General features: G+C 37.8%; 1 protein-coding gene across 2 annotated transcripts; it reads right to left on the bottom strand.

The window, feature by feature from the left end:
- Positions 1–3,065: 3,065 nt before the first annotated feature.
- On the bottom strand, positions 3,066–11,565 carry klf6b (Kruppel like factor 6b). 2 transcript variants are annotated; one of them, XM_077221806.1, is made up of 4 exons: positions 11,255–11,565; positions 9,365–9,821; positions 3,631–3,754; positions 3,066–3,496 (listed from the first exon to the last, which is right to left on the bottom strand). In XM_077221806.1, exons 1-4 carry the CDS (start codon positions 11,354–11,356, stop codon positions 3,445–3,447), a joined length of 735 nt encoding a protein of 244 aa, XP_077077921.1. In that variant the 5' UTR covers positions 11,357–11,565; the 3' UTR covers positions 3,066–3,444. The 2 variants fall into 2 exon arrangements, with proteins under 2 accessions (XP_077077921.1, XP_077077922.1); XM_077221807.1 differs by having other exon boundaries at positions 3,473–3,537; positions 3,593–3,754; positions 11,255–11,533.
- Between the last annotated feature and the right edge of the window lie 6,842 nt (positions 11,566–18,407).

The following is an 18,407-nucleotide window of genomic DNA, read 5'->3' as shown; positions in this document are numbered from 1 at the left end:
GGGTCACGCTGTTTAAACATAGGGGTCAAGTACTTAGAAAAGGAGGGTGCTTCAAAATAATCTTTTTGGGCATTATAGGGAGTTAACCATTAGGGTTAAATATTTGAAAGTTTTAAACTGATAATGTTTGTTGCTAGAGGTCATTTTCCATACAAAGATTTTTTTTCTTCTTCAAAATAGTGTGTAATTTACTCTGTCTATTTTAAAAATATTTAATTCATTTGAATTATTTGTATTATTTTTAAAAATCGGTTTGAATGAATGTCTTTGTTTCATGACTGGATGAATGATTCTTAACATTTTTAATGTCGCCAAGATGTAATTGATACAAACGTTATTTGAAGGGGATTTACTTTGTTTATATTCATGTGTGGTAAAATGGTAAATGGTAAATGGACTGCATTTATATAGCGCTTTCACAGACCCAATGGCCACCAAAGCGCTTTACATATTTGCCTCACATTCACTCACTCATTCATACACAGACGGCGGTGTCAGCCATGCAAGGCGCCATCCAGCTCGTCAGGAGCAGCTGGGGTTAGGTGTCTTGCTCATGGACACCTCGACACTTCGTCAGGTGTAACCGGGGATCGAACCACCAACATTTCGGTTTGTAGACAACCTACATGAATCACTGAGCCACTGCCTAACATAGCTTATTACATATGGAAGACAAAGTCCATGTATCATTTAAGTATTGCAGATTTGTTTTGAATTTAACGTTTTCTGCATATTAATTAATCTGAATATGTTTATGTTATAAAACATTTATTTTGTTTTCTTTTCAGAACTAAAATGTTATTGAACTACAGAACTAAAGTCCTAATTAAGTCAGAATTTGAAAGTTTCTTTCCCAGTGTTTTTGTGTGTTACGGTGGGCCTGTAGAGCATCTGTTCTAAGTTCATGTAGAGGAACAAGTCTATAAAACACTCCAATGAACTTGCAGTACTGAACATTTATTGTAACACTGAACAAAGTGCATCATATTTTGGAGTACACAATGTTCCAGAAGAGTCTTTGTTTCCACACAGTCCTGTGGATCTTTATTGTCTCTGATACAGGATCCCTCTTTTATCTCTAATGCATGAAGTGCAGCAGTCCAGGCCTGTAAGAATGATAATCTAATGTGTAATTTTTTGCAGATTGTATAATAAAGAAACTACAAAACAGAGGTTTATAAAAATCATTTATTATAGTTGTAGTATAAAATGTATTTACAAAGATAGAATAAAAATGTTACTCTATATTGGTGCTTCATATATATCTGCTTTTAACAAAGAAAACGACAATAAAAGGCAAACAAAAAGTACCATTTTCATAATTAAACAAAAGCATCAGACCCCCTAGGCAGATATTTGAAAGGTTACAAATGATCATGGTACAGGAAATTGTGTAACTTTCATTCTATTGTTCAAATAGCATGAACCAAATGTAAAATGTTTGAGTAGTTCACTTTAAAATGAAAATTAGCCCATGATTTACTCCTAGGTGTATATGACTTTCTTCTTTCAGACGAATACAATCAGAGTTATATTAATAAACACCCTGACGCTTCTGAGCTTTATAATGGCAGTGGATTGCAACCATCAGATTGAAGCTCAAAAACGTGCATCCATCCATCATAAAAGAACTCTACACAGCTCCGGGGGTTAATAAAGTCCTTCTTAAGCAAAATGATGCGTGTAATAAATATATTCGTATTTAAAACTTATTTTAAATTTATAATAACTAGCTTCCGGCCAAACGAACATACGGATCCGACTCAAGTGCAAAGCGCAACTTCGCAAGTAATGCGACGTACTGCTGATATTTACGCTACGCTATGACGCACTACCCTACTACCGACGTCACAAGTTGCGCTTTACACTTAAATCGGATCGGTTTGTTTGGCCGGAAGCTAGTTATTTTACTTTATAAAGTTCTAAATATGAATGTTTTTCTAACACAAACTCATCGCTTTGCCTCAGGCCTTTATTAACCCCCGGAGCTGTGTAGAGTTCTTTTATGATGGATGGATGCACGTTTTTGAGCTTCAATCTGATGGTTGCAATCCACTGGCATTATAAAGCTCAGAAGCGTCAGGGTGTTTATTAGTATAACTCTGATTGTATTCGTCTGAAGGAAGAAAGGCATATACACCAAGGGTGGCTTGAGGGTGAGTAAGTCATGGGCTAATTTTCATTTTAAAGCGAACTACTCTTTTAAGGAATAATATTGGAGTGTATATTAAATTCCCCTGAAGATATTGTGAATTCCAGTTAGACATGAACAGCTTTCATATTATCATTCCCTGTGAGTGAACACCCTTGTCTCTGTAACACCTGCAGGGCTTTAAACATCTGGACAACAAATGCTAGAGCTCCATCTGAGGAGCTCCGCCAACATCATGTCAATATGCGCTCAGTAACCAGAGAACTGCCAGTGAAAGTTCCTGATGCTTCTTTTAACATTACATAACATTACAGCATACTACACAAATCCAGTTCTTCTCTCTAGGTAATAATCATTCAATAACACAATTCAGACAGTCTTTATGACACAAAATACACAGTATCCAATTATTATTGGATTTTCCACTTTCATCCAACATTTCTAGGCCGAAATTGAACTTTAACTGGCCAAAATAATTCTTGATAAATGATTCCTATTTCAGCTCAAGAGCATGATTTTAAGCAATTCTTAGCAATTCTGTTGCTTTAGTGGTTAAAACGGTTTTATTACCAGTAATATCAGCACAATTAATGAACCTGTAACTCCTGGATGAAGCAGGTCATTTGCAAACTATAGACGATAGATGCAATAAACAGCAATAAACACGTTTATTCATCTTATCAACTACATGGACACATAGATGCTCTGGATAAAACATGTCTGCTCCACAATAAAGCAGAGAGTTTTCAGTGTGTAAAGTGTTACTTAACTTTTAAAAGTTATACAAAATAAAGCTTATCTTATATATATATATATATATACACTTTTTTTAAATATATATATATATATATATATATATATATACACACTAGTAAAGTATGTTTACTTACATACTGTAACGCCTTTGGTGCAGTTTCTTTTTTTTTAAATATAATTTCTACAAATATAAACTAGTTTTTGTGGTGCGGATAATTTTTAGTGCAGAATGGAAAAGCAGGCAGAATTTGCTATGGTAAAATGGTGCATGTTCTGTGTGGACGAAGATTTTATTTTTATTATGAAGCAGAGTGAAATTAATATACTGCAAATTGCAAAGCCTGCAAATATATGGATACTTAAATCATATATAACTTGAATCAACAAGTCAAATGTCTCCAGCATGGGAACAAACTCTCTTTCCCTTTTGCTGAAAGCATATAATTGGCAAGAAGGTGCAACAATTTGGGTTTCTTACGCACAAATTCTGTTCACTATTGTGCTGTACCATTGCGTCTGTCCCTTACTCCTCTCGTTCAGATGTGTCGCTTCATGTGAAGAGCCAGATGATCAGAACGAGAGAAACACCTGAAAGAAGATAATGATTACATATAGCTAAAAATCTGTGTCTGGAAACACTGTGTCCGATCACACACACACAGACACGCACACATGCACACACACATGCACACACGCACACACACACACACACTCGAGGTCACCTGTCGCAGCGGCTGCATTTGAAGGGTTTCGCTCCAGTGTGTTTTCTGAAGTGCCTTGTCAGTTCATCACTTCGAGCGAAGCACCACTCGCAGCCATCCCACGAACACCTGTACGGCTTCTCACCTGCAGGGGGCGAGCAAACACACGACAATACTCACTATTTAGTACTGAAGGTCTTACTGTATTTTCAACATAACATCACACATAGGCTAATTCAGGGACTCCAAAAACGGTGTCTATGAGTTGATGAAAAGCTAATAACGGTGTGGTTCATAAAAATGTAAAAATATAAATTTGTAAAATAATTCAAAGTAAACACTTTCTAAAAAATAAAATATTATATTTTTAAACTGCATGTCATGTGACGTGATGGAATAAATATACAAGTGGTATATTTACTGTAAGCAGTCCTATACATTTTGTCATTTTCTTTGTTTCTAATTATTGTGTTGTTCTAGGTAGCTCAAACCACTGAAATCTCATTGGACCGTAGTAACGATCCTCATGTATATTAACTCTTTCCCCATCATTGATGGAAATTTCCGTGATTTGTGAGAAAACGCTTCTAGGTATTGACGGAATTTTCCGGCTTTCCGTGTTTCCACTGTTATACGCTAGGGGGCGCTATAACATCTTCTGAAAGAGTACTGAATCTCCTGAGCAAAACACATGCGAACTTGCGAAGATGATCCAGAAACAAGTGACCTCATACAGGGCTGCCAACTCTCACTCATTGGCCGTGAGACACACGCATTTGATTGGTTTCACACGCTCACACGCCACACTCCCGATTTCTCACGCTGAAGTGTCAACCCGGTCGGTCAAATGCCTGAAAGATGAGTTTATCTATAGATCTACCTGTTGAGCCACTCGTGATCGACTAATTATACCGCAAAATAGTTAAAATCTCCCGTAATCTAGAGCGAGCGCGCACGCGAGACAGAGATTGTGCTTCAAACCGGGTAGTCTCACGCCAAGCTAAACTCAAAAGTTGGCAGCTCTGCCTCATATGTAATCATACACATTATGTAAAATAACACAATCATCAACATTCAACTGCATATCAAAACCCAATGTTACCAAATAAAATGCTGACCCAGGAAGAGGTATAGGACCGTGCAGGCATTAGGGGTGTTGATAGACTCGATTTACTCCATCTATGTTTTGATCATCGTTCTGAATCCGATCTGAATGTCGTCTTTGACAAAAAAAAAAAAAAACGTGATTCTCTCAAAAAAGAATGTATGAAACTATAATAAAATGGATGTTCAGATATTCAGACAAAATATTCTTGGGGCCAAGAATTTTTTTAGAAAATGATCAAAAACGCTAGCGGTGGCTGGCAACTTAACTAAAAAGAAAGAAAGAAAGAGTTAACTATCAAATAGAGATGAGGAGAGATTAGTTGTGGAAGTTATTATGACAAATCCATCAAGTTTTATAAGAAAAACTATAAAAAGGTGTCTGGAGAAGCATCACTGAAGTCATGAATATTCAAAGTATAGTGCTATAGTCGTTCTTTTAGTTCTTCACACTAATAAAAAAATGCTGGTAAGTGAAAGGTTCTTTGGGGAACGAAAAATTGTTCTTCTATGGCATCGTTGCGAAAAAAACGCCTTTTGGAACTGTTATTTTTAAAGATGTATTAAACATTGTTGTGGTGTCAATGATTCTTTCAGGGTTTTATTTTTAGGCTTTTGTCAATTTGTGTATTTAGAGGACATTTGAAAACCAACAAAGGATATAAAGAAAAGCACATACTTAACCACAAGCCCACGTCTACATGGTGAGCTTTGATCTGGGTTTCTTTATGGTCTTAGTTTTTAGTGAAGTCAGTCAATTTTGCAAACATTCTTTGAGATTGCATTCAAGATGAACAGTGTGTATACAGTGTTGTAATCTGTGTTCCTAGAGTGTATGACAGCATCATTAAGAATGAGCATTCCAAGAATTTAGGGAGTCACCAAACCACATTTACACACACTCTTCAAGCATTCGGCTCCAGAGCAGGAGGTCACAGCCGCCTCTGAATAATGTTCATTTTTGGAATATTTAGAACGCAATGGCAGCGCCACATGGGAATCAACGCATACTGTGCATGCATGCACTGAAACTGTGAAGAGGAGACATTTACATTCATGCACTTGGCAGACGTTTTTATTCAATGCGACTTACAATGCATTCAAAGTGTACAGTGCATTCCCTAAGAATCCCCCAAGTCCTCAGTCTGTTATCATTTCGTGAAGCATTAACCCTGTAAAGCCTGACATATGAAATAAAAATGCCCCAAAATTTTATGTTTTCAAATGACTGTTCGTCATTTCAGTAAACTGTTCGAACCTTTAGACAAAATATTAGAAACTTTTGCACGTGTGTTTTGCGCATCATACTTGAAACATCAGGCTTTTAAGACTTAAAGGAGCTGTATGTAAGAAATGTATTTAAATTAATCATAAAATGGCCCTGATATGTCACTAGACATTAAGAAATCACGTTCATTTCAAATACTTATATCACTGACAACAGTAGTCCGGCCAGGATATTGTCATTTAAAAAGTGAAGTTGCAGCCCTCAACTGATGTTGATGTTATCATGTTGTGTTTTGGTCTGATGCGTCACACTCCACGTATCTACCAATCACGAAGTCAGTAGTGTTGCGGCATCCGGATTGCCAGCTCTGCTAGTTACCACAGCTGCAGCTACAAACGTGTCGGAATCGGATAAAAAAAAAAGTCTAACGTTCCGAATCAGATAAACTGATAAACTCGTTATGAATCCGAAATACTTCGTTACAAAGTCCGAAATAAAACAAGGATCTGTATAGGAGATGCCTTTGAAAGATGGAGACGGCTGAAAACGGAGAAGAATTTCTGGACAGGTAAGATTCATCTATGTTTGGCTAACTTGTACTTGATGTAAATGGACATTTCAAATATTCATGACAGTCGAACAAAGTTATGCATTTTTGTGCAAAGTAACGTTACGTTAGCTCATATGGAGGAGGTGGGTCATCGAATTGGAAGCACTATAGGCGCAATTCCACGGTAAAATTACTTTTTCTAACGTCCATAACACCAATGAAAAGCACATTGTAGCCTATTATGTGAATAATGTGTCCCACTTTGAACGTTTTGTAGCCTACTTGTTTATCATGCAAGTTCTACAGCCAAAAATAATAGAATGACATGTAATCTTTCACATCACATATTTTAGCGTTATGGACTTGTACTGCAGAGTAAGTTAAAAAATACAGCTGGTCGCTTTCACTTATAGTGTCAGCTAAATGAATAGCTGTATCTTTGATATCGATTACACACAGTGACCGAGGCTTGTGCTTGTACTTACGTTAGTGACAGATACCTACCGTTAGTATACTAACAGCTACTGTTCTAACAATGTACTGTCACATACGAGCGTACATCTTTACTATTATATTTGGCTAATCGCCATTAGTAAATGTTTGCGATATATAATTACTTTGCAAAACATCTTTCATTTGAAGCATAAACATAATTAACAGAAAAAAAACCTTAGCCTACTGTGTAGGATTCGTCACTTGCCATTGGAAGCTTCTGTAGCAGCCTACGTTCCTGCTGTATCCTGCAGCCTATCTGGCAACCTCGAGTCAGGGAGGAGGGGAAGGGGATACACCGCTCTACAGTAATTTGAAGGTGATTGCAGTACCAGTTTTGGCCACAATCCTACATACTGCTCCTTTAAATAGCATAATATAGAGAGAATATGAAGCTCATACTTCAGAAAGGAAAAAAAAAAATTTAAAGGGGACCTATTATGCAATATTCACTTTTGCATGGTGTTTGGACATAAATGTGTGATGGCAGTGTGTGTACACAACCACCCAGCAGTGATAAAAATCCACCCACTCCTATTTTGTAAATCCCCATAAATCATAAGCAGTGTCTCCCAACGACCTGTTTTCAGAATGTTGCTTTTGTGACGTCTCTAAAGCCACAGGCCCCGCCCACGAGTGTTGACGGACACTGCGGTTCTAACATAGAACCGCCCTGATCGACTTCACAGCGAGTTGAGAGTTGTCCACATCCGCCATTGCTGCACTGACGAGAAGCGTTGTTGGTGTTGTGTAGCTGGATGTATTAATCCACATAGCTCTGTTTATTTACTGGAGTGATAGACCTAACATTAGTGATCATGGCAGTAATGAAAATGAGAGCGCGCACTTTATTACAGTTCATAGGAGTTGTTTTACGGATATACAGTTTACCAGTTTATTAAGGACCCCCTGAAAAGGTGTGTATAATATTTGTTTTCTGTTAGTTGTAACTAGTGTTTTTTGTACTTCGCTGTGTATGTTGATAATATTGAAAGAGAGAGGGAGAGAGTTTATGGATAATACTTTAATGCGGACTTCTTATAACATTACAGTGTTTATTCAGCTCTTACAGTGATTCTCTAGAGTGAAATTGACGCTTCATCTTTTGTGTGATGTACAATAAACTTCATTGAACTCATCAGTATATTTTTACAACATTCGGACGCGGTCCGCTACAACATGCTTGTACTAATAGTGGATAAAAGAAAGATGGATAAACAAGTTATAACCGTAATTAAACTAGACTATACCTGTTCAGTCTCATACAGCATATATTATCTGGCTCTGTGGGCATCGAAATGAACACGGCCACTGAGAGTTTATGTTTTGATATTATCATTCCGTGAGATGAGAGATTGTCCTGACACACGTCCTGCGAGCTCGTGAGGCTCCGCCCTCTGGGCCGGCAACAGCTGCTCATTTGCATTTAAAGGGATACACACTAAAACGGTGCGTTTTTCTGAGCCTCAAAAAGTTACAATTTAAACATGCTGTAGAAAATGATCTGTTGGGTATTTTGAACTAAAACTTCACATACACACTCCGGGGACATCAGAGACTTATTTTACATCTTGTGAAAAGGGGAAAAATAGGTCCCCTTTAAGGTCCAAATTGAACAAATATGCAATTTGGTGCAGATGCTGATATTTGTATGGCCAAAAAGTAAGATTAAATTAGCTTGTAATGTAAAACAATGAGATCTCAATAACATTTCTCTATCTCTATATATTTTATGATCAAAGCTCTATAGTTGTAGTCTTTTTTTTATTGTGGGGCAAAACATGATGTAATGCAAGACAATAATGATTAAGACATTGTCTACAAATAAATGTTCCTCAAAAACCTGATGTATCAATTTTGATACTCATATTTTAACATGATTTTTCTAGGAAATTATGTATGGATAATCTAGTATACCTAGGTTGCTTCAGTCCAGTTAATTAGTGTTAATATTGAAATATTAATAACAATATAAAAGTTATTCTTACATTTGCTTTATAAAAAAATCATTAAAGATTTGATTTGACAGAGGGTGTGACCTGAAGGTTGAAATTTTTTAAATTATAATAAAAGGCCTTTTTATTCGCGAAAGTATAAACTATCAATCAGATGTTTATAACATGATTTTCAGCAAAGTTGTGATCATGCATGCGTGTATCATTTGTGTATCAAATATGATACCGTCTGGTTTACAGGATTCGGAGTAAAAATTGTAATTTAAAAAGCATTTAAAAAATGCTTTGGATGGCAGAATTATCGGAGTGACATTCAGCACGATCCGAAGGAGAGAAATTTTATTTCCCAAAGCTGAGAAAACTGTTGTGACAACAGGAAGTCAAAATACAGGTAGGATTATAGACCCTCACATAGAAACTGCTTACCGGTGTGTGTCCGTTGATGGGCTTTCAGGTGAGAGCTCTTGGTGTACACTTTCCTGCAACCGTTGAAGTAACATCGATGAGCTCTCCTTCGCCCTTCGGATAACCCCTCACCTTTGACCTCTTCCCCTCTCGCCTCCTCTTTAACCTCTATAAGAGCGAGGGGGGGCGAGGAGGGTGGCGTCGGGGGTGTGTGCGTGGGGACATGCTGCTGATCCAGTGGGTGTGTGAGCACATCAGTTGAGCCAGTGATCTTCTCACAGCTGCCGACTGACGAATGGGAAGCCGTAGACATCCCGTCCTGACTGGGGCCGGAAGCTTCTGGAGGGGACGAGCTCGCTTCAGTCCCACAGCACCGCAGAAACTGGTTCCACAGATCGTCACACTCACACACTGATCTCAGATCAGCTGCAGAGACGTAGGGCTCGTTCTGCAGATAGCGCTCAAGCTCAAGACAAGTCTAAAAGAGAGAAAAGGGCAATCAGCAACCAGAAAACATGCACTATATGCATTTAATATAATAGCATAACAAACGGTGAACATTCTAAATGAAAATCTTTAAAACAAAACGGAAAAATTCTAAAATGAAATCCTGTAATCATTTTTTCACCTTCATGTCATTAAAACCTGTATGACTTCTGTGGAACGCTATATGTGAGGTTTAGCAGAATTTCAGAGGTGCTCTTTTAATAAATACTAAGAGAGTATAAATAAAAGCTCTAAAAAATTACAAAGTTACTATAAGTAGTCCATACTCAAGTATCAGTCAATAATGTTTTCAATTTCTGTTTATTCCTCACTTGATACTTTTGGGCAAAACTTTTTAAGCAAAACTGAATATCTGGTCTGTAATTACATGAGCATGAGTAAATGATGACAGGATTATATTTTTTGCCTGCCGTATTCTTTGTAGCCAAGACTTTAAGTTATGTGTCTGTATGTAAACTAGATAAAAAAAATAAACCTACCTTGAGAAATCTTCACTAAAGTAAAAAGTATGACAACCACTCAACTAGCCTCTTATGTGTGTAATTTTATATCAAAGTTATTTAAAGTTCAACAGTTTGGGGTCAGTAAGATTTCATTTAAAAAAAAGGGGAAATATTTGCATTAAATTAATCAAAAGTGTCAGTAAAGACCTTTATGATACAAAGAAAATCCATTACAAATAAATGGTGTTCTTTTTAACTTCACATTCATCAAGAAAATTTAAAGTTAAAATGTTTCACGATTTCCACAAAAATATGAAGCAGCACAACTGTTTTCAACATTGATAGTAATAAGAAATGTTTCTTGAGCAGCAAATCAGCATTTTAGAATGATTTATGAAGGATCACGTGACTCAGAAGACTGGAATAATGATGTTGAAAATTCTTTACCATCAGAGGAATAAATTACATTTTAATGCTTTATCCATGTAGTCTACATATATTTGCATTTTAGTATTAAGATAGCACTGTTGTAAATTGTAATATGATACTACTTCTGATAAAATAAATGCAGCCATTATAAGAGCATAAGAGAGTAATTCCAAAAAACATTAAACCCCAAACATTTATACAGTATGGGCATAAAGCACACACAATCACTCTCACCTTTCAAAATAAGTTACTCATGTACCGTAGAACGAGAAAATGTTATTTTACTGGTAAAAAGAGAAGTCATTCGGTTTTACTGCTAAATTAAAATCACGTATCAAAGTCGGATAGGCGGTTATTTACCGATAAGTTATTCTTTTTATTTAGTTGCAATTATAAGCGTTAAATTATAAGCGTAGGAAATGTTATATACAAATAAATCCGATTTTATATCACTTCTTTGCTTTTATTACTCCTATGTTTGATCACAGTATTCGATAAATGAAACAGGTTGTTTACTTTACAGTAGGCCTACCTGTTGCCAGTACTCCTCCAAAGATGGCAGTGCGGACAGGTATCCCGTGTCAAGGACACTCTGCAGCTCCTGGAAAATACTGCACATGGGAATAACATCCATATCCCTCCCACGCGCAGATCTGTCAAACCCAGCTGGGAATCCTGGAAAGGGCGCTTTTCCGCCGTGTCTTCATACGCGGAGGGAAGGCAGCAGCTTGTTTCTCTTTAGCGGACGCTCGGCTGCACAGAAGCGCTGCAAACTTTGCAAAGTTGCAAACTTCCCATTTCAAAACAAGCGAAACACGCTGAGCGTCGTCACCAGCGGTGAGCGGACCAATCAGAGGATTCTGCTAATGCCTCACCCACCGTTTCGACTCCACCCACTGGGTGTGTCATTGGTTATCAGTGTGTCTCTCTGAGTGATGATTGGTGGGTTGTAGTTGGCGCTATTTCTAGGGAGGTATATAAACATACCCATTTTCAGGAAGTAATATTTTTGGTAGGCATTTCAACACTTGCTTTCATATTTAAACTGGTGCAACTTTTTTTTTTATTGTTAACCAAATTTAATAAGAGCAATCTTTCTGCTAAAGCATTTTCCTGATACGTACACTAAGGTTGGAAGAAGAGGGCTGAGACTTAAAAAAGTATGCAAAAAAGCATTATTAAAATTTCGTGCAAGTTGTTCATAGGACAGATTAATGATCTGAAATCATGCTTTATCCTCTTAACTGTTTTGAGCATAGAAAATGCACTATCCAAACTTAAAGGGTTGTAATTCAAGAATGATATAGGGTACTATATTACTGTATTACAGAATACTGTATTCCAAAGTATTTTGTATACTCTTTTTAAAGGAGACACGCAGCAGATTATTGCTGATGTGAAAGAACTTAAAAAATGAAAGTTATTACTGTAAAGCAAATGTACTGTACATTTTTATTTTATATAAAATATATATTTTACAAAATATTTTTTCTCTCAAAAATTGCGATGACATCAAAGCCATATGTCTAACCAAGTTGTGTCCCAAATTTGAAGTTGATATAAAAAAAATTGAAGTTCCAATGAGATTTGAGGCCTAATACCAAAAATAGCCACCGGGTGATACCCATAATTGAATATTTTTTCATGCCTTACATGTACCGTTTCCATGGTAACGCAATGTCCAATTTCAAACCCGTTTTCATAGGATGGATTTGGAGTGTTTAAGCTTTCAAATGCAACTTAATGATACCTGATGATTACTAACGTATGTGATAGGGAAAAAAAGGGCCAAGTGTCCCGCAGTGAATGGGTTAAATTTAAGTCTTTTGAAGTCTTATTTGTGAGAAGAAGGGATTGACATTAAAGTCATTATTCATCTTTCTCTTCAAATGAGCAGGATCATTGAGTCACTGATTTCAATGATTATCTGTCTAGTGAACTGGATCAGACTGATTGATAAACAAATCGCTGGGTCAAAGGATTCCCTGAAAGGATCTGCTTTAAAGTCCCCATGAAACCAAAATATGATTTTCTTTTTTTTGCCTTTTAGTATGAATATTTTAGCCTTACTGTTATCTATAAAGTAGTGAAGGATTATTTTAGGAGGAGAAATGGTTAAACATTAGGAAGAAACTGCGGCTTTACCGAGCTCAACGGCGCATGGTCGAGCTGTGATTTAAACTAAACGCTATTGGCTATTTTTAAAAAGAGGAGGGGCTGTTCGATATATCCCTCCTGTCTTCCTGTTTCAGTGGAAATTATGTCAACACATTGAATAATGCTGTGCGTTTCAAGGCACTTCAGTGGACCTTTAAAATAATGATTTTTTAAAATAAATTACAACTTCAATTTTAAATGTATACAGAGCCACACACAGACTGCATTATTCCATGCATTGCATACTCTATTGGCCTTTTTCCACTGCGTTGTACGACTCGACTCGGCTCACCTCGGCTCGCTTTACTTTGGCTCAGTTTGCTTTTCCACTGCAGTTTAGTACCGCTTCAAAGTGGCTGAGATTATAGACTGATTGTTATAGTTGTGCAATCATCTACTGACCGTGATACAGCCATTTCTTTTTTTGAAGTTTTGTGCCACGGTCATTTAAAGCAAGTCGTTTAAAAAAGTTGAGTGAACAAATGATACTGTGGTGGCTGTTGCTGACTATTTAAATCCAGCGGTTTTGGTGTCTCGTGTTGCAAATCTAATGATGCTGGTTGTGACGATTCTCTCTGACCAATCAGTGACCAGCAGTGTTTACACGTCATATTTTATTATCGGTACGGCTCGCTTGAAACCTCAACCGTGGTGGTACTAAAAAAAGTACCAGGTTCTAGGCACTGTACACAGTGGAAAACCACCCAAAAGTGAGCCGTACAATGCAGTGGAAAAGCACCTTATATGTACATACAAACATATAATGAAAAACTGAGTAGTTGTGACATTTCCTACCTGACACTTTCAAACTAGCTCAAACTAAAGACCCTTTCGCACCAAAAACAATAATTCTTAAAATTGGGAGTTTCCCACCACAACTACAAAACAGCACAGAAGAATGATATCGTTGGAATCACTTTCCGAACAATTTTTTTTCCAGCTAATGAATGTTGAAAACATTGACAACCAATCAGAATCCATTCTGCCTTAAAGAGTTTGAGGATTTAAAGTGGCAGACAACATAACTGCAGTGCCCACTTATAATGAACAGAACATTATTGTTCTTTGCTGTGAACGCTAATATCGTTATAATCTTTGAAGGTATCGTCAAAGTCCTTTTAGGCAAGTCATGCCACTCGGCCGCCATCTTGGCAACGCCTCCGGGCAGCTATTTCGGACTAACAAGACCAGGCTCCTATCTAAATGAATGGGCAGAGAGTCAGAACTGCACATTCACTGGTCACCGGGACATAAAAACTGCAAGTATAGAAACAGCAGTAAAATATGATAAAAATCGCTGAAAAAGTTTGATGACTTTGCCCCAAAGTAAGGTTTAAAACGCCTTTTCCCCCACAGGTTATACTTTACTACGCATGCGCAAGGGTTCTCTCCTTCTCTGACGTGCGCGCGCTGCACGGTTTGAAGCACAGTATGTGTGAGCTCTCGCTCGCTCGCTCTAGATTCTGGGAGTTTTGAACTAATTTGCGGGCATCAGGGAGCCATAAATATGCGGTAGACACTTGGGATGTCTGATATTTACACAACGCAACACATACACTGCATATCAAATCTGCCGCCATTTCAAACAGTAACGTATTTTCCACTGTCGCAAACCTCAACTGTGCGCATGCGTCAGTGGAACCAGACGATAGGCTTAAATGTTTCCCGGCTTGACTGTTAAAGGCAGACGATTGGCTTTCCAGTGGGAGGGGCGGGACATGTTCATACAACCGCCATCTTTGGCGTTAAGGGTTTTCCCTATATAGTTATATTGAGGATTGAGTAAGTGGCATGTCTATAAATAGTCTCTGGTATCGTTCTTGGTGTGAACACGCCTTAACAGTGTAACTCATGATCCCAGCCTGTGTTCCCATCTTTTGTGAGGACTTTCGTTATTTCCTGTTTGGTGCCATGATTTGTATAGTTTTTGATGTTGATTAGTCTCCCCAGGTGTGTCTTGTTAGTTCCCTTGGTTACCCTCGTTTGTTCCCATGACAATTAACCACTCCCCCTTGTTATCTTGTTAACCTTGTTTTCCTTTGTGTATATATACCCCAGTGTTTCTCTTGTTCCTTGTCTAGCATTGCCAATATGTGGTTGTAATGTTTTGTGTGCGCGCGTTTTGTTGTAGCTTCTTGTTCATGTGCCTGGATTTGTCTTGGTCCTCGTCTAGAGTTATTTCAGTTGTCCTGTTTTAATAAATGTTTACTGCACTTGGATCCAATGCCTCTTGTCTGCAGCAGCACAGTTACATTCAGTTAATGTTCATCATCAGAGCTGCTACAGCAGGGAACTAGACAATCTGAGTAACAATTGTATGAAGGGCATTTGAGGTGAGATCAGAATCAGTTTGTGATGTCTGCTATTATGCTTTGCAATTCCATAAAAGCCATGAATTAAAGGACTACTAAAAGTAGGCCTAAATAACTGGGAGCATGTACACAAACCTGAACCCATATATTTTTTACCTCATAAAACCACTAAGGCATGTCAGTCTGTGTACAATCGCCATATTCCTCCTTATATTTGAATGGATAATGCACATTTATACACACACATGCACCAACATGCAGAAACACGCAGGGTACAGTGTGTACAGCGGTGGTGACTCATATTTTCTGTGATTACACTCACACTGTTTTTACACACACACACGCTTTCAGAGATATAGTCTTTTAACATACTCAAAAATAACAGAGATTGTTTTTATGGTAAATCATGACTAGTAATGGGAAGACCTCCACAATCACAAATAAGTAGACATACCCACAACAAACTAAATGCACTATATAAACAAATAAAATGCAAAATCAACAACATTGACAAAAAATAATTAAAATTTAAATCATATAATTGGTAAGCTTGATATAAAATTAAACAAAACAAATCAATGAGTTATTCACACAAGTTGCACAACAAACAACAGTGTGTGACAGAAGAGCTGCTGCTTTTGCATAGTTTGCATTATTCGAAATGTATCAAACTGGCACTTCCAGTACTAAGATGAAAAGATTTATCTTGAACTCTGTCATGGAAATTATGTATAAACCTTAACTAATTAATCAATTGAAAAGGTATTTATACCTGTATGATATTACACTGTACCCACACTGGACCAGCAGTCTGGAAAACTGATGTGGTCTGGTTCTGGTCAGATGCGGTAAAACATTTGGCACGTGACTCTCACAGTGCATTATGGGTATTCTCTAGAGTTGAGCGTACATCGGTTGTACACTCGTAATTGCGTTGCATTGTGGGATTGAATGAGTCCACTAGATAACGTCCACTATGGTTTCGGACACCACTACATATGGCTGTCCCCGCAAATTGTGCCCTATTAAGGTTTTAGGGGGTGATTTCAGACACAACCTAAGCCTACTTTTGTTTTGCTGTTCGTTATGATTATGAATAAAGTCATGTTTAACGTTTGCCGGTTCCTGCCTCCTCATTCCCTGAACTTGAACTGTGTTACAGTAAAGTTTGATCACTTAAATTCACATTATTTTATTTCATTCTAACAAGTGCTGAATTATACAGGTCACTTTATTTGACTAATTAAAATTGTGGGGAAACGCAGCACTGTTTTACTTGGTCAAAACAATCATACTAAATTACATTTGAGTGTTGAAAGTTGTGTTATAACATTACATCAGTGGTGGGCCGTCAGGGCCAGCAAGGCCTTCTCTGCTGGCCTAAACACTATCAGAATCACTGACTTGCACTTTAATATATTTTTTCCATTAATGAGTAGCTATTAAATTATTCCCAATATAGTCCCCTAATTAATGGAAATGAAACCGTTGCTTTAACCAATCAGATAATCAGTCAGATTTAATCAGCCAATCAGATTTCGATTTGACTGCAACGGGGCCATCTAGCAGGCGTACAATAACGTCGGCATTTTCAAGTGCTTTGATTGAGTGGTCAGAACGCGTAGCCTACTATTACTGGTCGTCAGAGGCTGAGCTAGCTTACCGCATCTGTAGCGCACTGCATACACTAAAATACATTCCTGTAGATTTAATAGTTTTTCCAACCCACAAATTAATGTTTCTTTCCCTCCTCGACCCCCAGCAGGTTCAATACTACCCCGGGTAAAAACAGAACTGACTGAAACGCACAGATAACCTGTAGGCTACACCAGAGTAATTGAAGTCTTTTTGAGGAAAGAAATTAGGATAGATTTTGTGTAAAACATAATCAGTAATTTTGGTGAGTATAATGCTTTTTTGCCCCCGTTTTTTCCGAGGTGAATGGGATTTTCTTCTTAGATTTTCTTGTAAATTTTTGATCTAATGTTTTTTTTTCAAACATTCAAACTATTGTAACCCTTGAAGGACAAGACAAGGGAGGCTCCATTTCTGAACTTATAATCGGAACGCAAGAACCACTGTACTAACGCACACGCCGAACTCACTCGCTCGTTTCTCTGTACCAGCCTTTTCCGAACTCACGCATTAACCCTATAACTGCCGGTGCAAAATAAGGCCTAGGTGTGAAATCCACAGCCCGACACTGCATTACATATATATATATATATATATATATATACAGGTCCTTCTCAAAAAATTAGCATATTGTGATAAAGTTCATTATTTTCCATAATGTAATGATAAAAATTAAACTTTCATATATTTTAGATTCATTGCACACCAACTGAAATATTTCAGGTCTTTTATTGCCTTAATACTGTTGATTTTGGCATACAGCTCATGAAAACCCAAAATTCCTATCTCAAAAAATTAGCATATTTCATCTGACCAATAAATTAAGTGTTTTTAATACAAAAAAAGTGAACCTTCAAATAATTATGTTCAGTTATGCACTCAATACTTGGTCGGGAATCCTTTTGCAGGAATGACTGCTTCAATGCGGCGTGGCATGGAGGCAATCAGCCTGTGGCACTGCTGTGTTATGGAGGCCCAGGATGCTTCGATAGCGGACTTAAGCTCTTCCAGAGTGTTGGGTCTTGCGTCTCTCAACTTTCTCTTCACAATATCCCACAGATTCTCTATGGGGTTCAGGTCAGGAGAGTTGGCAGGCCAATTGAGCACAGTAATACCATGGTCAGTAAACCATTTACCAGTGGTTTTGGCACTGTGAGCAGGTGCCAGGTCGTGCTGAAAAATGAAATCTTCATCTCCATAAAGCTTTTCAGCAGATGGAAGCATGAAGTGCTCCAAAATCTCCTGATAGCTAGCTGCATTGACGCTGCCCTTGATAAAACACAGTGGACCAACACCAGCAGCTGACATGGCACCCCAGACCATCACTGACTGTGGGTACTTGACACTGGACTTCAGGCATTTCTGCATTTCCTTCTCCCCAGTCTTCCTCCAGACTCTGGCACCTTGATTTCCGAATGACATGCAAAATTTGCTTTCATCCGAAAAAAGTACTTTGGACCACTGAGCAACAGTCCAGTGCTGCTTCTCTGTAGGCTAGGTCAGACGCTTCTGCCGTTGTTTCTGGTTCAAAAGTGGCTTGACCTGGGGAATGCGGCACCTGTAGCCCATTTCCTGCACACG

The sequence above is a fragment of the Siphateles boraxobius genome, unplaced genomic scaffold (genome assembly GCF_051911475.1).
Source record: "Siphateles boraxobius isolate OS27281-9 unplaced genomic scaffold, OSU_SipBor_1 86, whole genome shotgun sequence".
In the NCBI taxonomy this organism is placed as follows: domain Eukaryota; kingdom Metazoa; phylum Chordata; class Actinopteri; order Cypriniformes; family Leuciscidae; genus Siphateles; species Siphateles boraxobius.
This window is presented reverse-complemented; position numbering and strand designations above follow the sequence as displayed.